Below are 18,344 nucleotides of genomic sequence, written 5' to 3'. Positions count from 1 at the left end.
TGGCCTCAATCAATCCCGATAAACAAATAACTGCTATAGTAGCAAACCTAATGTGTTCTTCACTTCGAATTCTGTTGCCAATAATTGGCCTCATTAACGTCTGTGAAGTTAGCTGTTCACTACACTTGGGCAAGCTGTACATTAGATGTGTTCAGTGGTTTGCAAACCTTTGGGAATAACAGACCCCTGAATCAGCATCTTGCTAGTTCCATGGAAGGGAAGAAGGGAAGAAGTGAGGAGGCTGAAGGGACACAGGAGTGAATAGGGGATCGGGATATTCCCATAACCCATCACCTTCCCGTAAATTAAAATTTTTCTTCTCAAACTAAATACGAGGGTTAGCTTTGCATCTTTTTTTTTTTTTCAGATTTGATTTTGACAGAAAATGAACTTGATTTCTTTGTGCCATCTAGCTTTCAAATTACCCTGCCCACATCTGTCAGATGCCTTCATGGTTCAATTATAAAAACTGTATCCAGGCTGGATCGTGAGTCTGCTGTTTGCCACAACCACAGACGCCCTTGGGTTGAACATCAGGCTCACTGCAATCTTCCCAAAGAAGGAAATATACTTCCAGCTGTTACACCAGACTCATCCTTCATGGAGAGAGGGGGAGCACAGCAAGTGAGCCCTTTGTAGAGTGTGTAAAATATGCAGATGGGGAGACAGGAGGCAGCAGGAAGAGTGGAAATAGATTTACCAAAATCATGTACACTCCTGTAGAAACAGCCAGGGTGGATTGACTGTGTGGAGTATGTACTTTGCCTGGAGATAACAAATATTTTTGTCCTGAATTACCCTATGTATCAGTACCATGCATATTTCTCAACAATGCTCATTTTCTAATTCATATTCTCCCATCAGTGTCTTTGAATTACACAGCGAATATATCTTTTTTTTTCCAGTCTAGCTTCTCTTTCTTAGGTGCTGTCCAGGGAAATTTCAATACCATGTTGTTTTGTCAACATTTTAGGTATTTGAGAAAGGCGAAGGATCTCATTAGATGAGTGATTTTCTAGCCAAGTGAGAACCAACCCAGGTACCAGTTGTTCCAATTTCCTCTGGGATTTCTCACCTGCCACCTAAGTTTAGAGCTTAGAGGGCAGCAAGATTCTGACTTTGCAGGGCCCACAACACTACAATGACCTCCTAATTGGTTTTCCTGTTTGGATTCTTCTTCTCACACCAGTTCATTTCCACACAGCAATGTCAGTAAGAAGTATGAAGTGCTCCTTGTCAGTGTCTTCCTTCCAGCCCTCCAGTGATGACATTGCCCTAAGAGGGTTCCTGACTGCCATGGAATTCCACCTTAGCTCACCCTGGTTCCCACCTGACCCGTCATTCCACTCCAGTCCCCTGACAGCCTTGCTCCTCGTGGGATGCTCTTTTCCCAGCTTCCTCCTTCTTGGCTTCTGACATCACGGTTCTTGGTCAACATCATCTACAAGTAAACCCATCTTACTTAGTACCCCTGCCCCATTACTTTTCTTCCCTTTGTTTTTGAGATTGGAATGTAATTACATCATTTCTCCCTTCCCTTTCCTCCCTTCGAACCCTCCCATACACCCCTCCTTGCTCTCTTTCAAATTCATGGCCTCCTTTCTTATTGATTGCTGTTACATGCATATATGTATATGCATATCTATTCCTAAATATAAACTGCTCAGTCTGTATAATGTTACTTGTATGTTTTCAGGGCTGACCATTTGGTACTGGATAACCAACAAGCATGCTGTTCCCAGTGGAAGATCATTTTTCCTATTCTAAATAGCCCTTAGTTGCCTGTAGTTCTTTTATGTAGCAATGAGGCCCCATGGGCTTCCCCTGTCCACTTTGGTGTATCTATTGGTGTCATCCTTGTTTAGGTCATACTTCAGCAGTCATATTGGTGAGATTTCATGGGTGTAGCTTCTGATATGACTAGGCAGCAGAGCCTTGCGACAAACTCCCTGATCCTCTGGGTCTTACAATCTTCTCCCCCACTCCTCCATAACGTTCCATAAGCTTTAGATGCAGGAGTAGATGTAGCCACTGGGACTGGGATCCACAACTCTGCATTTTGATTGGTTGTGGTTTTCTGTAACAGCTATATAAGCTTCCAAAGGAGGGAAGCAACCAACAGTCTGACCCAGCTATGACACCGATGAACCACAACAACTACCAGCATGGCACAACAACCCTAAGGGTACAGGAGTGGCATGCATACCTTGGCAGTAACCATCAGTTTTCTGCGACTTAATACCAGTTCACCAAGAGAGAAAGCATGCCTGCTACTGGAAATATGGCCTGGAGCTACTGAAATAATGTGTCTTGGAGAGGAAGAAACAGACATCACTTCACTTAACCTATACCTGACTGCACTCTAAATAATTTGCCCTTATACCCACATATCAGTATTGTTCTCACCCCTCATCAAGGAGACTTCTCTTCGCAAGACAGAGAACATTATAGAAACCCCATTACTTTTTCTCGGATCACAGTGATTACTTTCTTCATAAAATATGGCATCATTTTAAATCACACAGGTTGTTTTCTTACCTGTGTCTTTCCCACTAGAAGGAAAATTTGAAGTGGGTATAAACCTCCTCTGTCTTACTCTCTGCTCCATCCTCATATTCCAAAATATATCCTGGTATGTTCTAAGTCAATGGATAAAAATGTTTTGAGGTACTAAATAGTATAAAACATACCACCAGTTCATGTTTCACCAGTTATTTTCGAAATACACAAACCTAATGTTGAATACCAGTGTTCTACTGTTAAATCTCTTGTCTCTTCCTAATATGACAATCTACATAAAAATCGTTTTTCAAACTAAGACACTGTCTGTGGAAATTGAAGAAGAAAAAGGGAAAGGGGGAAGAAATGGGGTGGGGGATAAGTTGAAACACACCAGAAAACTCTAGGCTGCTTTCTTTTTCATTATAAGTCAGACAAGGTTCATGAGAGTAAGCATCAGCACTCGGCACTTCAGAAGTTGAAAATTAGATCAAATGAATTGGAGGACAACTGCATCTCGTGTTAATGTTTTCCTCTTCGAATGAAGAAAATGAGATGATGTGAGCCATGACTCCATTTGAAAATGAAACTTCGTATTTCTATTTGCTTCTACATTAAAGTGCACTTTTTTTTTCATTTTAGACTCTTCGTTGTTGGTAAATGTTTCAATATTTTACATTTATTAGGATCAGGCCCATTTACTATTGTGCAAGTCCGACAAGCACAGATAGAGAGTCCCTCTAAAGCATAATTTCTAAATCACACAGTAAACAAATGAGACTAAGCTAGAAACCTCACAACCCTTCCATTAATGTGTTTAAAAAAAATAGTCAAAGTTTCCTACTTTTAAGAGGTAATTTACAAATAGTCCACTGCATTTTTACTGGTTCAAGTGAACAGACTATCCAGGAATACCAGAATATCCAGGTAGATACCCTACCTGTCTTATAACACACAAAAGTGTTCAAAAATAAGCCTATAATCAGAATTTTTTTTGCCTATCTTTTGCAAATAGTAACACATAAGAAACTTGATTTTGCTCTGAAATATACGTTGATTTCTGATTAGCTGATTATAGAAGTCAGGAGAAATGCCAAAATGAAGAGATGACTCACCAGGGGATGACAGTGAGCAAGTGTCTTGAAATTTATAATTGCCCTTGGATCTACTTAATTTAGCTTAAAGTCACGAGACATAATTGAGACAAATGGCTGCACAGAGCAGGTACCAGACATGACGAGAGGCTGCCTGTGACCATTTTTTTTTCTTGCACTATTCCCACCCGAGGACTTTTTCAGCCAACACTTTTCCTAAAATGGCTATTAAATTTTATAGGATTTTTCCCACCATTAGCTGTAATGGCATTTACATGTTAAATGCTTGCAACAAATGAAACCCATGATTCCATTGTTTCACGGGGTGAAGGCCGTGATTACTGCTATTCTGGATGGAGAGCACATCTAAAAAGCATCATCGAATTCCTCCTCCTTGCATGGTACCTATGTGAGCTCTGTGGGGGACGCCTGTTTGCTTTGCAGCCCTTCTATTTTTGAAACAAGATAGATTCTTGCACATGCAAGAAAACTGGAGATTTCGCAATCAGCCAAGCAGAAGACACCTCGAACGTTATTTTCGTCTAGGGGACTTGTTTACAATTAGATATAATTCTCCCTCAAGTACATTTGACTGAGAAGTTGTCCTTTCACAGAGCTTCAAGCAAACAGTTCACCGACCACTTATGGCTATGTGTTTGTTTGTCTGTTTGTTTGTTTTTTTTTAATGAAAAAGAATGGGACAACACTCTCCAGGATTTGTGCCTGAAGCTCTCCTCCATCACGGAAACAGCAGGGATGGCAGACATTTAAGATTTCTCAGCCAATTTTCTCCTCCAAGAAAACTCAGCAACTTACCCTAAACATTTTAGATTTTTCTGTTCCAGATTATTATTCTGGGTTATTACTTGTCGGGAGATACTCAGGGTCATTTGGATCATAGTAAAATAAGGTCTGAGAAGCTGTATCTATGGTTCTATAAAACTATTAAAACACACAGCTGTGTGATCCTTCTAGAACTTTTTGACTTCGCTTCCCGTTTCTCTGCCACCAATAACTTTCCACAGCACAGTCACCCCCACCCAGAGTAGCAAACAAGCTGCGGGAATCTTCACATTCTGTAGACCAAATGTCTTCACAAGAACTCAGCTGTTCCAAGGATGCTTCCGAAATGACGGGGTTCCTGTAGTTATGAAACCAGTGTTCCAGCTTCGGAACTTTTCATTTCCTTTGTGCTTTAACTGTTTGCTGTGGGCCTTTGGTGTGTTTATTTTGTTTGGGTTTTTATTTTATGGTGCTGTAGATTGAACCTAAGCCCTCACACTTCCTAGCAAACACTCTGCCAATGAGCTAAAAAGATACACGCTCCGGCCCAGAATTTTCATCTTAGTTTGATCTTTCGAACTAATACACTGATACGTATTTGAACTATTTTTTGTTTCTCTTCTATATATTGATACCTAAGTTATCTGATCAATAATGGGTCCCATATAAGAATCTGAATTGATTTTAAATTGTATGTTATGTGCTATTTTTAAAAGGACATCCTTGTAAATTGCTCAAGGCTCCATTCATTCCAAGCAGGTTTCTAACTGTGTTGGTTTGGATGATAATGATTCCCATAGGTTCATATATCTGAATCTTGGTCCCCAGTTGGTGGAACTGTTTGGGAGGGAACATGTGACCGTGTCAGAGGACATGTGCCTTGGTCACAAGCTCTGAAGCCTCAAAAGTGCCCTGCCATTCCTAATGTACCCTCTGCCTCCTGCTTGCCCTTTAAGATATGAGCTCCCGGGTGTTCAACTCAGTTAAACATCTTACTGTAGAAGCTGTCTTGACTTGGTATTTTTTCACCGCATGGAAAAGTAACTGATACAGAAACTGGTACCAGGAGTGGGGTGTTGCTGTGACAGGTCTGACCACGCCCCCCCCTTTTTTTAGGAATGTAGAAGGCTTTGGAATTTGGGATTGGAAAAGTGGTTGATGGCTGCAAGTGGAGCTTAATAGGCTTGTTATGCCCAGATCGCGGGGACCCCCAAAAGACCACCACGGAGACGGAATCCCACGTGTAAAAGCAAAGAGCCATTATTTCAAGCTCCAGAGCTTGGTCCCTCTGTCTGTTTGACACAGGGGTGAGAGCAGAGAGCCCTGAGCTCAGGTAGGGCAGAGTTTTTATCACAGCAGAGGTTGAGGTGAGGGGATTTCCAGGGTCCAGGACCCTGATTGGCTGACAATTGTCTAGGGCTATCTGTAAAACAAAAAATAGGTATGTGCTAGACTCAAGGACATCTGGCCACCTTATGTAATGGTTGGAATGTTTGGGATGTCAGGTGCTTCTTCACCCCTGGTAGATTCCCTGGATGGTATCAGCTTAAGGCTTTTCCTGGATCTGGGTGTTGCCTGCCACAGAAGCTGTGTCTACGCCCCTAAGCCTGTCATGGCTGCTGTGTGGTCAAGCTACTTGGGGCCCCTTCACAGGCCACCCAGTTAAGAGCTTAGAAGACGGTAGTGCTGATAGTTGTATGGACTGTGGAGGCCCAGCTCAAGAGGATTCAGACAGCAGCAATATTAGCAGCTGGTCTAGAGACCATTCCTGTGCCTATTCTGGCAAATAACGTGGCTGCTGTCCAGCCTGTCCTAAGTACTCACATGCGGCTAAATTTAGAAGTCCTCGACTAATTTCTCTAGTGGAGATTTCAAGCCTGGTATTGATTCTGTTATGTAGTTATTAGTAATCCCTTTGATGTGGGTAGACAACGGAAAAGAGCAAGTGGAGCAGAAATACCAAATGGACAGTTCGGAGATGACCAGGACACTGGCAAGTTTACTGCCACAGCTAAAGCTTGTTAACAGTGAGGAGATCAACTCCATTAGTGAGAGCCAAATCTGCACTGGAATAAAGGGAAAGGTACCCTCAGCATAACACACAACCCAGCTAAGCTTCCAAATTGTAAAAAGAAAAAAATATGTATGGTTTAAAGAATTCTCTGCTCCTGAAAAGGAACAGCAAACAGACGCCCCTGCAAATGTGGTTCAAGGAGGGGCCAGGCTCCATCCCAGGAGGTAGCCAGACCTGTCGGTCTCATCCCTGTGGTGCTGGATTTAAAGTCATGACAGATTACATAAGTAAAAGGGATTATGAAATCTCCCAGGTCACAGAGAGTCACTGAGCCAGGAAACGTGTGTGGCAGGGATCTCCCTTCATGAAAGCCCTGAAAGGCCATTGCATGAAGGTGTGAAAGTCAAATCTGGAAGGAGTTGGAGATCCCAAGATGTTGGAGCTGCCAGAACTGTGAGACATCTGCCCAGGAGAGCTGCAGACGAGGAGTAGAACCATCCTGAGAGAGAGAGAAGCATGCTGCGGGAAATAAAGCTGGACGCCTAAGCCCTCAGACACCGGAAACGGAGCTGCAGGATAGGGAGTGTGCCCTGCTGGGTTTGATCTTGCTGGATCAGTATTGTTTCACTGCCCACCCCCAACCCCGCCCAGATCGTCCCTTTTGGAATGGTAATGTATATTCTGTGCCATTGTATGCTGGAAGTTTGTGATCTGCCTTATGATTTTACAGGGGGTGGCATTTAAGAGATTGCCTTGAGTCCTAGAAGAGACTTCAGAGTTGGGGGCCTTTGAATAGCGTTGAAACTAAAAGACTGTGAGGGCTTCTGAAGTTGGATTAAATGAATTATAACATGGCCATGAGCATCTGGGGGCCCGGGAGTGGAAGGGGGTGGTTTAGATGAGCCTGGCCCCATAGGCTCATCTGTTTGAATACTCGGTCTCCAGTTGGTGGAACTGTTTGGGAAGGATTAAGTAGTCTTTTTTGTGGGAGGGGTTGTGTCACTGGGGAGCAGGCTTTGCGTTTTCATAAGACTCCCACCATTCTCTGCCTCAGGCTTGTGGTTTGAGATGTGAGTTTGCAACTGTTCCTGACACAGTTCCTTTGTTTCACCCTCATCCAGCCATCCGGAAAGTTAACCCCAGTTTAACAATTTTCTTTCACAAGTTGCCTTGGGCGTGGTGCTTTATCACAGTAATAGAAAAGTAACTAAGACACTAACCTAAAAGTCATGTTCCCATCTCTTTCTTCTACACTTCTTCCCATTCCCATCCTCTCCCACTCCATCTCATCTCTGTACTACCTCCCAAACAAAGCAGAATCAGGGAGATTGTTCAGTGAGGGAACCCATCCGAAGATTAAATTAACTCAGTGGTTCTTCATTTGCTCACTTAGACACTTGTTTTGTTTTATCTTTTATAGCAAGGATCACCAGAAATGTGTGGCAAACCACTAGTGTTTACCCAGAATTATCCAGACGTTGAGAAAATAAACCACTCCCCACAGACAGGGCCTGTTTTAGAGCTGTTGGAGAAATGGATGTCCTGTTGGGGGGCAAGTTTCTGTTAATTGATAAGCTTTAGTTTTTTAAACATTAGTATTCCTTCTGTGCCAATGCAAACACAAATGTATGCTACAGTGGATTTGTCAGCAGTTCAAAATATCATGAGAATGCCATGGATTATGACTGCTACACACCTCACTGTGCCAAGCTGCAGCAAATTCCTTTGCTTCTCCATGACTCAGTTTCCAAATCTTTAAAATCAGAGATGGTACTACATCCCTGTGACATTCAGGAGTCTTAGTCTATAGAAATGAGTCAGATGCCTGAGATGATAATTCATTTTATTCCAACAACACATTCACAGTCCCAAGATTTTTTTCCCCTTTTGTTTAAGCTTTCTAAATAGTCTCAAAGTGTTTCCTTCCAAAACACTTCAGGAAGCTTGCCACAAATCAGTTTCAACAAGGTCAGTGCAACCTATACATCCCGTGCATAAGAAGTTTTCTTTTCTTGCACAGTATAAATACTCAGTCCAAAATCACTTCAACCACTGCGTTTCTGAACAATTTCTGAAGTAGAATACTAAACCTTTTGTTGCTGTGAGGAGAAGCTTGGAGCGACTCTAGTTTGTCTGAAATAACACTGATACTATTGAAAACAGAAACTACGTCCCAACTCTTTTCATTTTATCTGATGAATACAGAGGAAAAGTCTCAGGTCCAAGGAAGAAAAGGTCAGCCACTAGAATTGTGAGATGAATGTCTGCTACAAATTTTAAAGACACAGTTTAAGTTGCTGTTTGTCCACAAATCAGAGATGTCAAATCTATTTGAGACATTTAACTATATCATTTAACTATATCACCATCTTCCAAACAATGAATGGTTATCTGCATGGGTTGCTTAGAGTGTTTTTGTATATTGATGCCATAAGTTACACGGAGGTCTAGACATACAGAATTGCATGCTTACTAGCTAACTATGACACAGAAAGCTATTGATGTTGGAAAACACTGATTGAATTGTTGCTAAGCCCCCCAGAACCCCATGCTGACAACAACACTGGTTTCTAGGCATCAAATCCCCAGATACTGGTTCATTTTATTCAGGGCATCACACACTGTGTTCAAATCACTGCGTAGGTCCTGCACCACGTTCTCAATACTTCTGGTGTCTTTCAGGATTTCGATGCTCTGTGTGTAGGGGTTGAAGTATACTGAGAAGGGACGGGTAATTGACTTTGCAAAGTCCCTGTAGAATAAATGAAAATAGAAGGATACACCGTCAGCCACCACTGGTGCAAGAAACAGATAGGAAGAAACAGCCAGAGAAATTTAAAAGTTCCTTTCTACAGAAGAAAGAAAAGCAAGTTTACCTCATCTTCTCTTTGGCTTCTTCAAAACTTTCCGAAACAAAATAGACATCCTGGAAGGTGGTGATTAGGCATTCCTGCAAGCAGGTTGTCTTTGGGTCAAAGGCTTTTATGCACGCCTTGTCAGAAAGAGCATGCTGCAAAACATACCACAGAATCCAATCAACTCCATTCCAAAATGCTACGGGCATCACACTTACTAGCCCAGTAACCCACAGAACTGCTCAGTTACTAGTCTACCATAGAGCATAGAACCCTCCCAGTGCAGGGTAAATTGGGTATTGAGGAAGGGTTGTTTTGTTTGTTTTACTTATTCTCTTGGAAGTTGAGGGAGAAAATGCGCTCCTGTTATTATTTTATATAAAATCAGGCAAATTCATGCTGAAGGACAGTTCAGAGCTATCCCCTGACACAAATGGATTTTTAAATCTACACCATGAATAGAAGCAGGTACAGCAGAAATATGCTCCTAAATTTGTTGCTATAAGCAATGTACTGAAATTTCTCTTAAATGGCAGAAGTAATAATTACCTACGCAGAGAGGTAATTGAGACTCTCACTGAACTATTTGCGGACTCATTGGGAGACATTTTGAGGCCAGGTACTGCATATCAACAGAGACTGGAGTGGGCTTATACATTGGAGGGTGCTTGCAAAGTAATCATTTACCTTCCACAAAGTACAGCAGAGTGATATACAGCAAATAAATATTGCCAGTTGGGGGGCAAAGAACCAATATTAATGGTTATATTTAAGCCCAAAGCAGGCATTAAAAAACAGGAAAGCCAGTATAATTATTCTTTGAGCCATCATTGGCTCCATTCAGCTCACCGCATGCCTGGCACTAAGAACATCAAGGAATCCTGAATGACTGTGTCTTCAAGATAAATCCAGTGATGCTAGAAGTTAGTGGTCATTCCTTACCCACCCCACCTGCCTACTTCTAGACTGTTAATGGATGGTTCTGAAACATAATGTGCAAAAGAATCATTGAAGAGCGTATGAAACCATAGACACCCAGGCCTTCATTCTATCCAGTAAATCTAAATGAAATCCAGAAATGAGCACTTTAAAGGCATCTAAGGTGACTATGACATAAGTGTTTGTGAACTATACTCCTCCCATAGATTTTGTTACTAAGAGGTAGGTTTTTGTTTTTGTTTTTTTGTTTTGTTTTGTTTTGTTTTGGTAGAAAGGGAGATGGCAAAAATTGCCTTGAACTGAGAATTAGAAAACAGAGGCTGTAGACCACGTGCTAATGTACCTACTTGTAACCATCGTAGATCACTTGACCCATCAGAGTCTCCACTCCCTCAAGGGACACATTTAGAATGGATGGTTCTAAAGATGCTATTGAATGCATCTCCTTGATCCCACCCAAAGCGTTTCTCTGCCTCTTTGCCTTCTCAACCAAATAGTGAGAATTTCTTGAAAACTTCCAAACCAATGCCCTCCCCATCAACATTCCCAGTGCATTCCCTCCAACAATTTCAAAGTGCACATGCTTATTTACAGCCCTTGGTTATTTACAGGCTGTGGTTTTTTTTTTTTTCCATGTCTGAAAATACAATTGAGAAGCCACAACTGACATGAACAGAACGGGGCAAAGGGCTTGTGATTTGTTTTTCCACAAAATTCTGTTGTCCAGATCGATGCATATATGAATCATGGAATGTGGAGGACCTTCAGCGTGAACTCATTCTTTTTCTGGAACACAGAACAACATCATTCTGAGGCAGAAGGTCATCGCACCTCCAAATGCACTTTTGCAGAGCCCAGCACAGTGAACGTCGGGCACGTCTGGTTCCACATGACCAATAAATCCTGTCCACATTTTCCAAACAACTTCACAGTTTTATCAAACAGAATGTCTTTTGATGAGAGCTATTGCCCCTTTGCAGAGAACTGGCTTCCTGTTGGCTTGCTAGGGTTTTTCAGAACTAGAAGTTGCTTCCTTTGCAGCCATCCACTATGATTACATTTAACTGATGTGTTACTCAAATTGTTCCATTCATCCATGGGTACACACTGAAGGAAGGACACCGACTGACCCAGTGTCCTCAGTCTATCTACCCTCTCCCCCGCACTGGGAGGCAGAGGCCGACTGTTAGCAACACAGGCTATAGGCACAATTAAACCATGGGTCTTCGGGACATCTCTGCTGAGCCAAACACTTTTCACAGAGTTGAGGACAGGCACAAAAGGAAATGAAGCTCATCAGTAAAACTTGTGAGGTCAGGCACAAAAGGAAATGAAACTCATCAGTGGAACTATCAGTCTCCGAAGTCTCTAGAAGACTTTAGCAGCCAGTCAGTATGTGTGTGCAAGGCACCTGTGCAGTGTGTGTATTCAACATCGGTGACTGAGAACAGTGCAGGTTCTGAAACATTCATCATGGGGCTCTTGCACTGACTCTCCAGATGTCTGCATTCATTCATTTTAGTAGGGAAAGAGGACTACAGTATATCAAGAGAATTCTCAGAGGACAGGGTACCCTGCCTTAGACTTCAAGGGGAAAAAAAAAAAACCCAGTGAGTACACAGCTTACAGTTTAAGGCAAAGACTATTAGGTACTATATACAACACTTAGCCAATATAATACTTAAGTGAAAATTGGGAGTTGACTAGATTTCGTTGTCATTTGGTTGGTTGGTTGGTTAGTTGGTTAGTTGCTTTTAAAAAAAAAAAAAAGGACAGGTTTCATTGTGTAGCCCAGGCTGACCAGCACTGTCCTCCTGTCTAGCTTCCCAAGTGTAGGGATTACAGGAAAACACCACACAGACCCAGCAGAGGAAGTTAACTGTTTTAAATGCTCAAAATTGTGATTTACTCTCAGGAACTGTATATGATAGTGTGTGTGTGTGTGTGTGTGTGTGTGTGTGTGTGTGTGTGTGTTATTCTGGTTCACAAGGGCCTCTCCAACCATAAAGCATGAAGGCATGAAGCCAGGGCTAGCTGCCTCTTGTCTACTAATAAATGTGAGGACATTATTAATAGCCATGGATTAGCCTGAGTCGAAAGAGCAGCCAATGAATGAGATTGTTATAGACTATGGGGACTTTTGACTTTGAACTGAATGCATTTTTCATTTTGATATGGCCAGGGAATAGAGTGTGGTAGTTTGTAAGAAAATGCCCCCCAAAGGGAGTGGCACTAATGGAGGTGTGGCTTGTTGGAGTAGGTACAGCCTTGTTGGAGGAAGTGTGTCACTGCAGGGGGTGGACTTTAAGGTCTCATATATGTTCAAGATACCACCCAGTGAGACAGATCACTTTCTCTTACCTGCAAGATGTAGAACTCTCCGCTACTTCTCCAGTACCATGTCTGCCTGCATGCCACAATGTCCCACCATGATGATAATGGACTGAATCTCTGAACTGTATAAGCGAGCCACCCCAATTAAATGTTTTCCCTTATAAGAGTTGCCATGGTCATGGTGTCTCTTCATAGCAATAGAAACCCTAAGACACTGATAGATGATAATACAAGATAATTCAGAGCGTACATCTTAACCTTGGAGTTTAACTTTGGTTTCTTTCCTTCCTATGCAATTTGAGGAAACTAATGGACTCTATAACCCAAGGTTGTGGTCCGAATTAAATGGGGAATGTATGCAAATGGCTAACATGGGAAGTACTCAGCACACTTAGTTATCATTCCTAATTCAGTCCAGACAGGATTACTAGTATCCACATGTGCTGCCCAATAAGCTTTTCCTCCCTCTCCCCGAGGGGTCTAGAACCTATAGGGAAAAAATGGCCCCACATATGAGACATGGAAGACCCACACTGTAATTGTGCCTGTCCTGGCTCATCAGCCTGGCATCTCCTTTCCTCTCAGACACCCCTTTATGCAGTGACACAGAGGTATTATCTCAACTACTCTAGATGTAAACCCTGTGATCCTCACTCTCTATATCAGTACTGGTTAAATTTTGAAGGGAAAAAAAAAATCCCAAGTGTGAGGCCAGATTTATGGGTAATTTGGGTCCTAGATTCCAAATAAGGTTTTGCAAAGATTCCTATGTTCACAGCACAGTCACCTTTTCCCACATCAGAACAACAAATAGGTGGATTTCATTATGTATATGTGCACTATGCATGCACATAGGTAATATTCTTTGAGCCTCATTTACATACTCACTAAAGCCTCCAGCAACTGAGGGACCAACATCAGGTCAACGGTTGCAACAGTATAAAATATTTCAGTGCAGTAGATAACTTCCTTTGAAACTACAGGATGTTCACATAGGGATTATGATAATGCTATTAATTAAAGCCGTCCCTACGTGGGATCGATATCCCTATTGCCAAGTTCAGCAATGTTCATCACACTTAATTTTCCTCAGTGATGCTAGGGCATTCTTGGTTTGCCTAAGCTGCATGGGTAAGGGAGCAGCCTCCTCCTTCGGCTGACACAACTGAGGAGTTTCCATTCCTCAATCCTCCAGCATTTTCTCTGTCATTCCTAACAGTGCCCACCACCACCACCACTCCCTGCCTTCAAGAAAGGAAGGGAACAGGGAGGGAGGCTTGAGCTGCCCAACCCAGTAAGGGCGGAGAGCTCAGCAGCTGAGTCCACTGACCTTCCAGGTAACCTCAGAAAACCTGCAAAGCCCCAGAGGCTCTCCTCCATAGCCTGGCAGTAATTCTGACCACCTCCCAGCAACAGCTGAAAGAGGCAGTAAATACAAATGATCATAATAAATAGAAAGCTGTTTGGAGAATGCTGATTAATAGCTATATAAAGGTAAAACCGGTAATTCACCACGCAAGGACATCCTAACACTAAAGCCCAAAGAACACCGGTAATCAAATTTGCTTAAACCTGAAACACAAGAGAGATGTATTTATATGTAATATTCCAGCAATTACTGTAGAGTGGATGCCGAGGCTACCTAATCTTTGCTCTGAAAGGAATTAAGAACTGGAATTCACCCTTATCCCTGAAAAAGAACAGAAACTGCCTTTCACTTTTGAAATAGATTAATTTTTCTTTCTTTCTTCTCTCTTTTTTTTTTTTGTTTTTTTGTTTTGTTTTGTTTTTTGTTTTTTCAAGACAGGGTTTCTTCTGTGTAGCTTTGGTGCTTGTCCTGGAGCTCACTCTGTAGACCAGGCTGGCCCGGAACTCACAGAGATCCACCTGGCTCTGCCTCCTGAGTGCTGGGATTAAAGGCGTGCGCCACCACCGCTCAGCTGAAGTAGATGAATTGTTTAACGGCAAGGCTCACCCTTCACTGCCGGAAGTCATTTCCTCGCCACCTATCGCCGTTTGAACGTGCAGCCTCCACAGGCGCGTGTGTTTCCACACTTAGTGTCTAGTGGGTGGCACTGTTTGGGGAGGCATGGAACTTTCAGGAAGTGGAGCCTCGTTGGGAGGAAGTGAATCACTGGGTAGTAGTGTTGAAGGCTGTAGCCGAGCGGGGAGATATGAGCAAGGATCATCACCATCTCCCTCCACCATAGTCATCAGCCATTCCTACCACCACGCCTTCCCCAGAAGACGGACAGCTTCCCCTTAAACCCGAGCCAAATGAACCCTCTCCTTCCTCAAGTTGCTTTAGCGAGGTGACAAGAAAAAGTAACTAATCCCGGTCCCAGAGTGAACAAACTTCACTGTTGGTTCCCCAACATGATAACCCCTTCCTCAGGACTTCCCTACAAGACTCTGTGTGTCACAGCTTGGACCATCCGTTTGGGGCTTATGGAAGAAAATGAATGAATTCCCAAGGAAGTAATTAATGAAAAAATAATAGACTCTACTGTTAGGTCAACTGTAGAATGGGGAGAAAAAGTGTGGCGTGAAAGATACATGCTAGACGGTCAGTAAAAGGCAACCAATTATCCTGTTTTGAAGCTGCTTTTCAAAGTTCATTTTCCAGATGACTCAGTTCCTGGTTAACTGTTCTCTAAAATGATGAAAATGCAGAAAATCCCCTCTTCCCAGGCTTTTGGAGTTCCAACCAGTAGGTCAACCATCATGGTGTGGGTAGTTTTTAATCAGGTTTATGCTAACTTTCATAAGATTTTCCATATTTGATTTAGGTCTGTCTCTGAAAGAGAAATCAAGTGCTTTTTTTATGAAGAAAAAAAAATCAAGGTCCTCCTCCAAACTATAGATACCCGTCTTGGAAACACTTGGCCAGTTCTAAAGAGCAGCAACTATGCCCACAGGAAAATTACAGCACAAATCTTACAAGTTTTATGTTCCAATGAAAAGGTGAATTGTGTGTACTTAGATAAAAGTTATGAAGACTATACCAAAGCCTCCAGAAACTTAGGGACCATTGTTAGGGCATCAGTTGGAGTGGTAGAAAATACTTTACTGCAATAGATAACTTCATTCAAAATTGTAAGGATATTTATACAAGAATTATGATAGTGGTATTAATAAAACCATCCCTACATTCAGTCTAGAACCATAGTATCTTTCTTCAAACAAAAAAAAAAATATGATATACAGGGGAATGGAGGGGACTCAGAGTGCTTGATGCTCTTTCAGAGGATGGGAGGAAAGCTCATAACCCCCTGGGGGTCTGATACCCTCTCTGACTTCCATGAACACCTGGACTCATGTGCACATACACACACACACACATACAAGCAAACATAATTGTTTAAGTATTTAAATAAGCTGTGAAATGTTCTGAGCACTTACAGGAACCAGACAGACAGGAAAGAGAAGGGCTGCTAAGGAAAATTCCGGTGTTCTGTATTCTCTGTGAACAGTTAGAAGGTATTTCTTGTAAAAAGAACATCTGAATTGTAAAAATGGTCCAAAACAGCAATCATGGGGATGCTGGAGTGCTGAAATCTGAGACTGGAAGAATGCTAATGACCAGAGGTGATGGACCTGAACAGGATGTTGCACGCAGACAATGCCCTTTGCTATACATATTTCTAGCCGATTTCCATTTCTAGATGATTCTGTCCACACCAGTCAAAACAAAACCAACAGATTCACCCCAATGCTGCCTACACATGCCTCATTAACCAGACCAGGAGACCCTGTCAAAAGTTGGGGGCCATGAGAGAGATTTGTTTGTTTCCAGAATAATTTATAAACCCTCTGAAGAGAATGTAAATAGATGTAGCTCAGGAAGTTTTGTTTTCTGACTTTCTCAGGAGAACCAAGAAGAAGTCTTAGAGGGCATGGACTTACAGGGTATGGTGTCCTATTATTGCTGTAGGCTTTGGCCACTGTAGTAACATTAAATTTATTATTGTTGATGTTATTTTTTTTTAAAGAGCCAGCAAAATGACTCAGCAAGTAAAAGGGCTTGCTCAGTGTCCCATCCAACCTGAGTATCATCCTCAGACCCGCGTGGTGGAAGGAGAAAATCAGCTCCTCAAAGTTGCTTTCTGACCACACATGTACTATGGAACACACACACACATACACACACAAGTGTGCACACACATACACACATGCAGGGTTTTGACTGAAGCCCATGTGTTACACACTCCCTTGGTCCACTGCTCATGTGTGCATCCTCTCCTTTCCTAATCCATCCTGCTGATTCCTCAGGACTCACTGTGAGCAACAAGATTCTCCTCAGGAAGCCTTTCTCAAGCATGGCCGATGATGTGCCAGACGCATTGGTCACACTTTTTCTATTATTTGCTTGGTTGTTTATCTGGCACTAGTGTCAAGTCCTGGATGATAAGAGCCTCAGGCTGTTGAACCTAGAGCTCTGATACTACAGTCTGCACTTGGGTCTGGCTCTAGCACGTTCGTGTGTAGTTTAGGCAAGGGCTGTAGTGGCTTTCCTCAGCTGTCTCATCTCTAACAATAATGACATCGGGTTCGTATAGGGACTGAGTTGATATGTTCCAAAATCCTAAACCCTGTTTAAGAATTTGTTAACTTCCGGTGTCATTTTCTTTGAATTCATGTTCTTCATCATTCTCTGTCTCTTGATTCCCAGTATCTGGCATGGTGCATGCCACCTGTAAGCATGCAGTGAAGGTTTTCAGGAGTGAATAAATTATCTAATTAATGAAGTTATAAAACTACAGACTCGATAAAACTGCAGTGAGATGGCATCTTTCGAGAATACCAATAAGCAAAACACCCCAGTAGCAACTCATTTCCCAGTCATATTCTACAACAACAATCAATGCTGAAGAGAACACCCTAAGCTAGTCCCTAATCCTCATCTTAGACTGAATAATCAAGGAAAGATTAAGTTATTGTGAGTATAATTCTCCAGATTGTACATCATATTGCCTTCTAAATGCATCAAAACTTACTAGAATGTTAAAATTATCGGAATGCTCCAGAGCCCACCATTTCTAAATAAATGATCATTTTACTATTTAAAGAAAAAAAAATTTCTAAGCATCACAAATGCATGCTACATGCCTCCCTGACACTGTGCTTATCCAGCTCATTTTCTCTTAAACTGCTGATAAGCACAAGTATTTTAATTGCATTAATTTTGGAGAAGATGGAATATCCTCAAACTCCTCTTTGAGAGGTGGAAGCCCACGGAGCCATGAAGGACATGGAAACAAAAGTAGGAAAGCCAGACTTGCATCCCATGCAAGTGTCAATCAGGAGCATCCCATGCAAGTGTCAGTCAGGAGCATCCCTGTTAACTCACTGCCCACTTTCCAGCACTAAATTCAGATCAGCCATTTGTTTCCCATTGGAGCATACATTATTTTGTCATTCCTGTTGATTTGGGCGCATGGCTGCTCATCCATTTGAGTCACACCACCAACCCAGAATGGCTTGACCCATTTTCAGAGGTGCAAAAAGTTAGGTCAGCACCCACATCTGAGGTGTCAGATCCTCTGTATTAAATATGTATGGAGAGCTGTGAGTAGAAATGTTCAGACCAACAAATCAATATCTTCCATGACCTTGAACCAGTTTGCTCGGGAAGGATATTCTCATTCACAGCTTCGTACCTTCAACTCTCCAATGGAGGAAAGCAGCCCTGCTCCGTATGCTCGTAGTTGACCTTCTTGCTTGCAAAGGCCAAACTCGATTGTGAAGAAATAACACTGGGGAAAAAAAAGATGGACACACATTCAGTGAACTGGTCAACAAGTTCCTTCACAGAAGAAAATGGCA

At 42.2% G+C, this 18,344-nt stretch overlaps 1 protein-coding gene across 1 annotated transcript in view; it reads right to left on the bottom strand.

The window, feature by feature from the left end:
• Positions 1-8,245: 8,245 nt before the first annotated feature.
• Tph2 (tryptophan hydroxylase 2) overlaps positions 8,246-18,344 on the bottom strand; it is a 104,983-nt gene continuing 94,884 nt past the window's right edge. Inside the window, exons 9-11 of the mRNA XM_028877930.2 lie at positions 18,179-18,274; positions 9,267-9,400; positions 8,246-9,142 (exon numbers count right to left, since the gene is read on the bottom strand). Coding sequence (XP_028733763.1) covers positions 8,968-9,142; positions 9,267-9,400; positions 18,179-18,274 — 405 coding nt within the window. The 3' untranslated portion in view covers positions 8,246-8,967. The remainder of the gene's footprint in view (positions 9,143-9,266; positions 9,401-18,178; positions 18,275-18,344) is intronic.

The sequence above is a fragment of the Peromyscus leucopus genome, chromosome 18 (genome assembly GCF_004664715.2).
Source record: "Peromyscus leucopus breed LL Stock chromosome 18, UCI_PerLeu_2.1, whole genome shotgun sequence".
Classification (NCBI taxonomy): domain Eukaryota; kingdom Metazoa; phylum Chordata; class Mammalia; order Rodentia; family Cricetidae; genus Peromyscus; species Peromyscus leucopus.
Note: the sequence above shows the minus strand (reverse complement) of the source record. Positions and strands in the feature narration are given on the sequence as shown.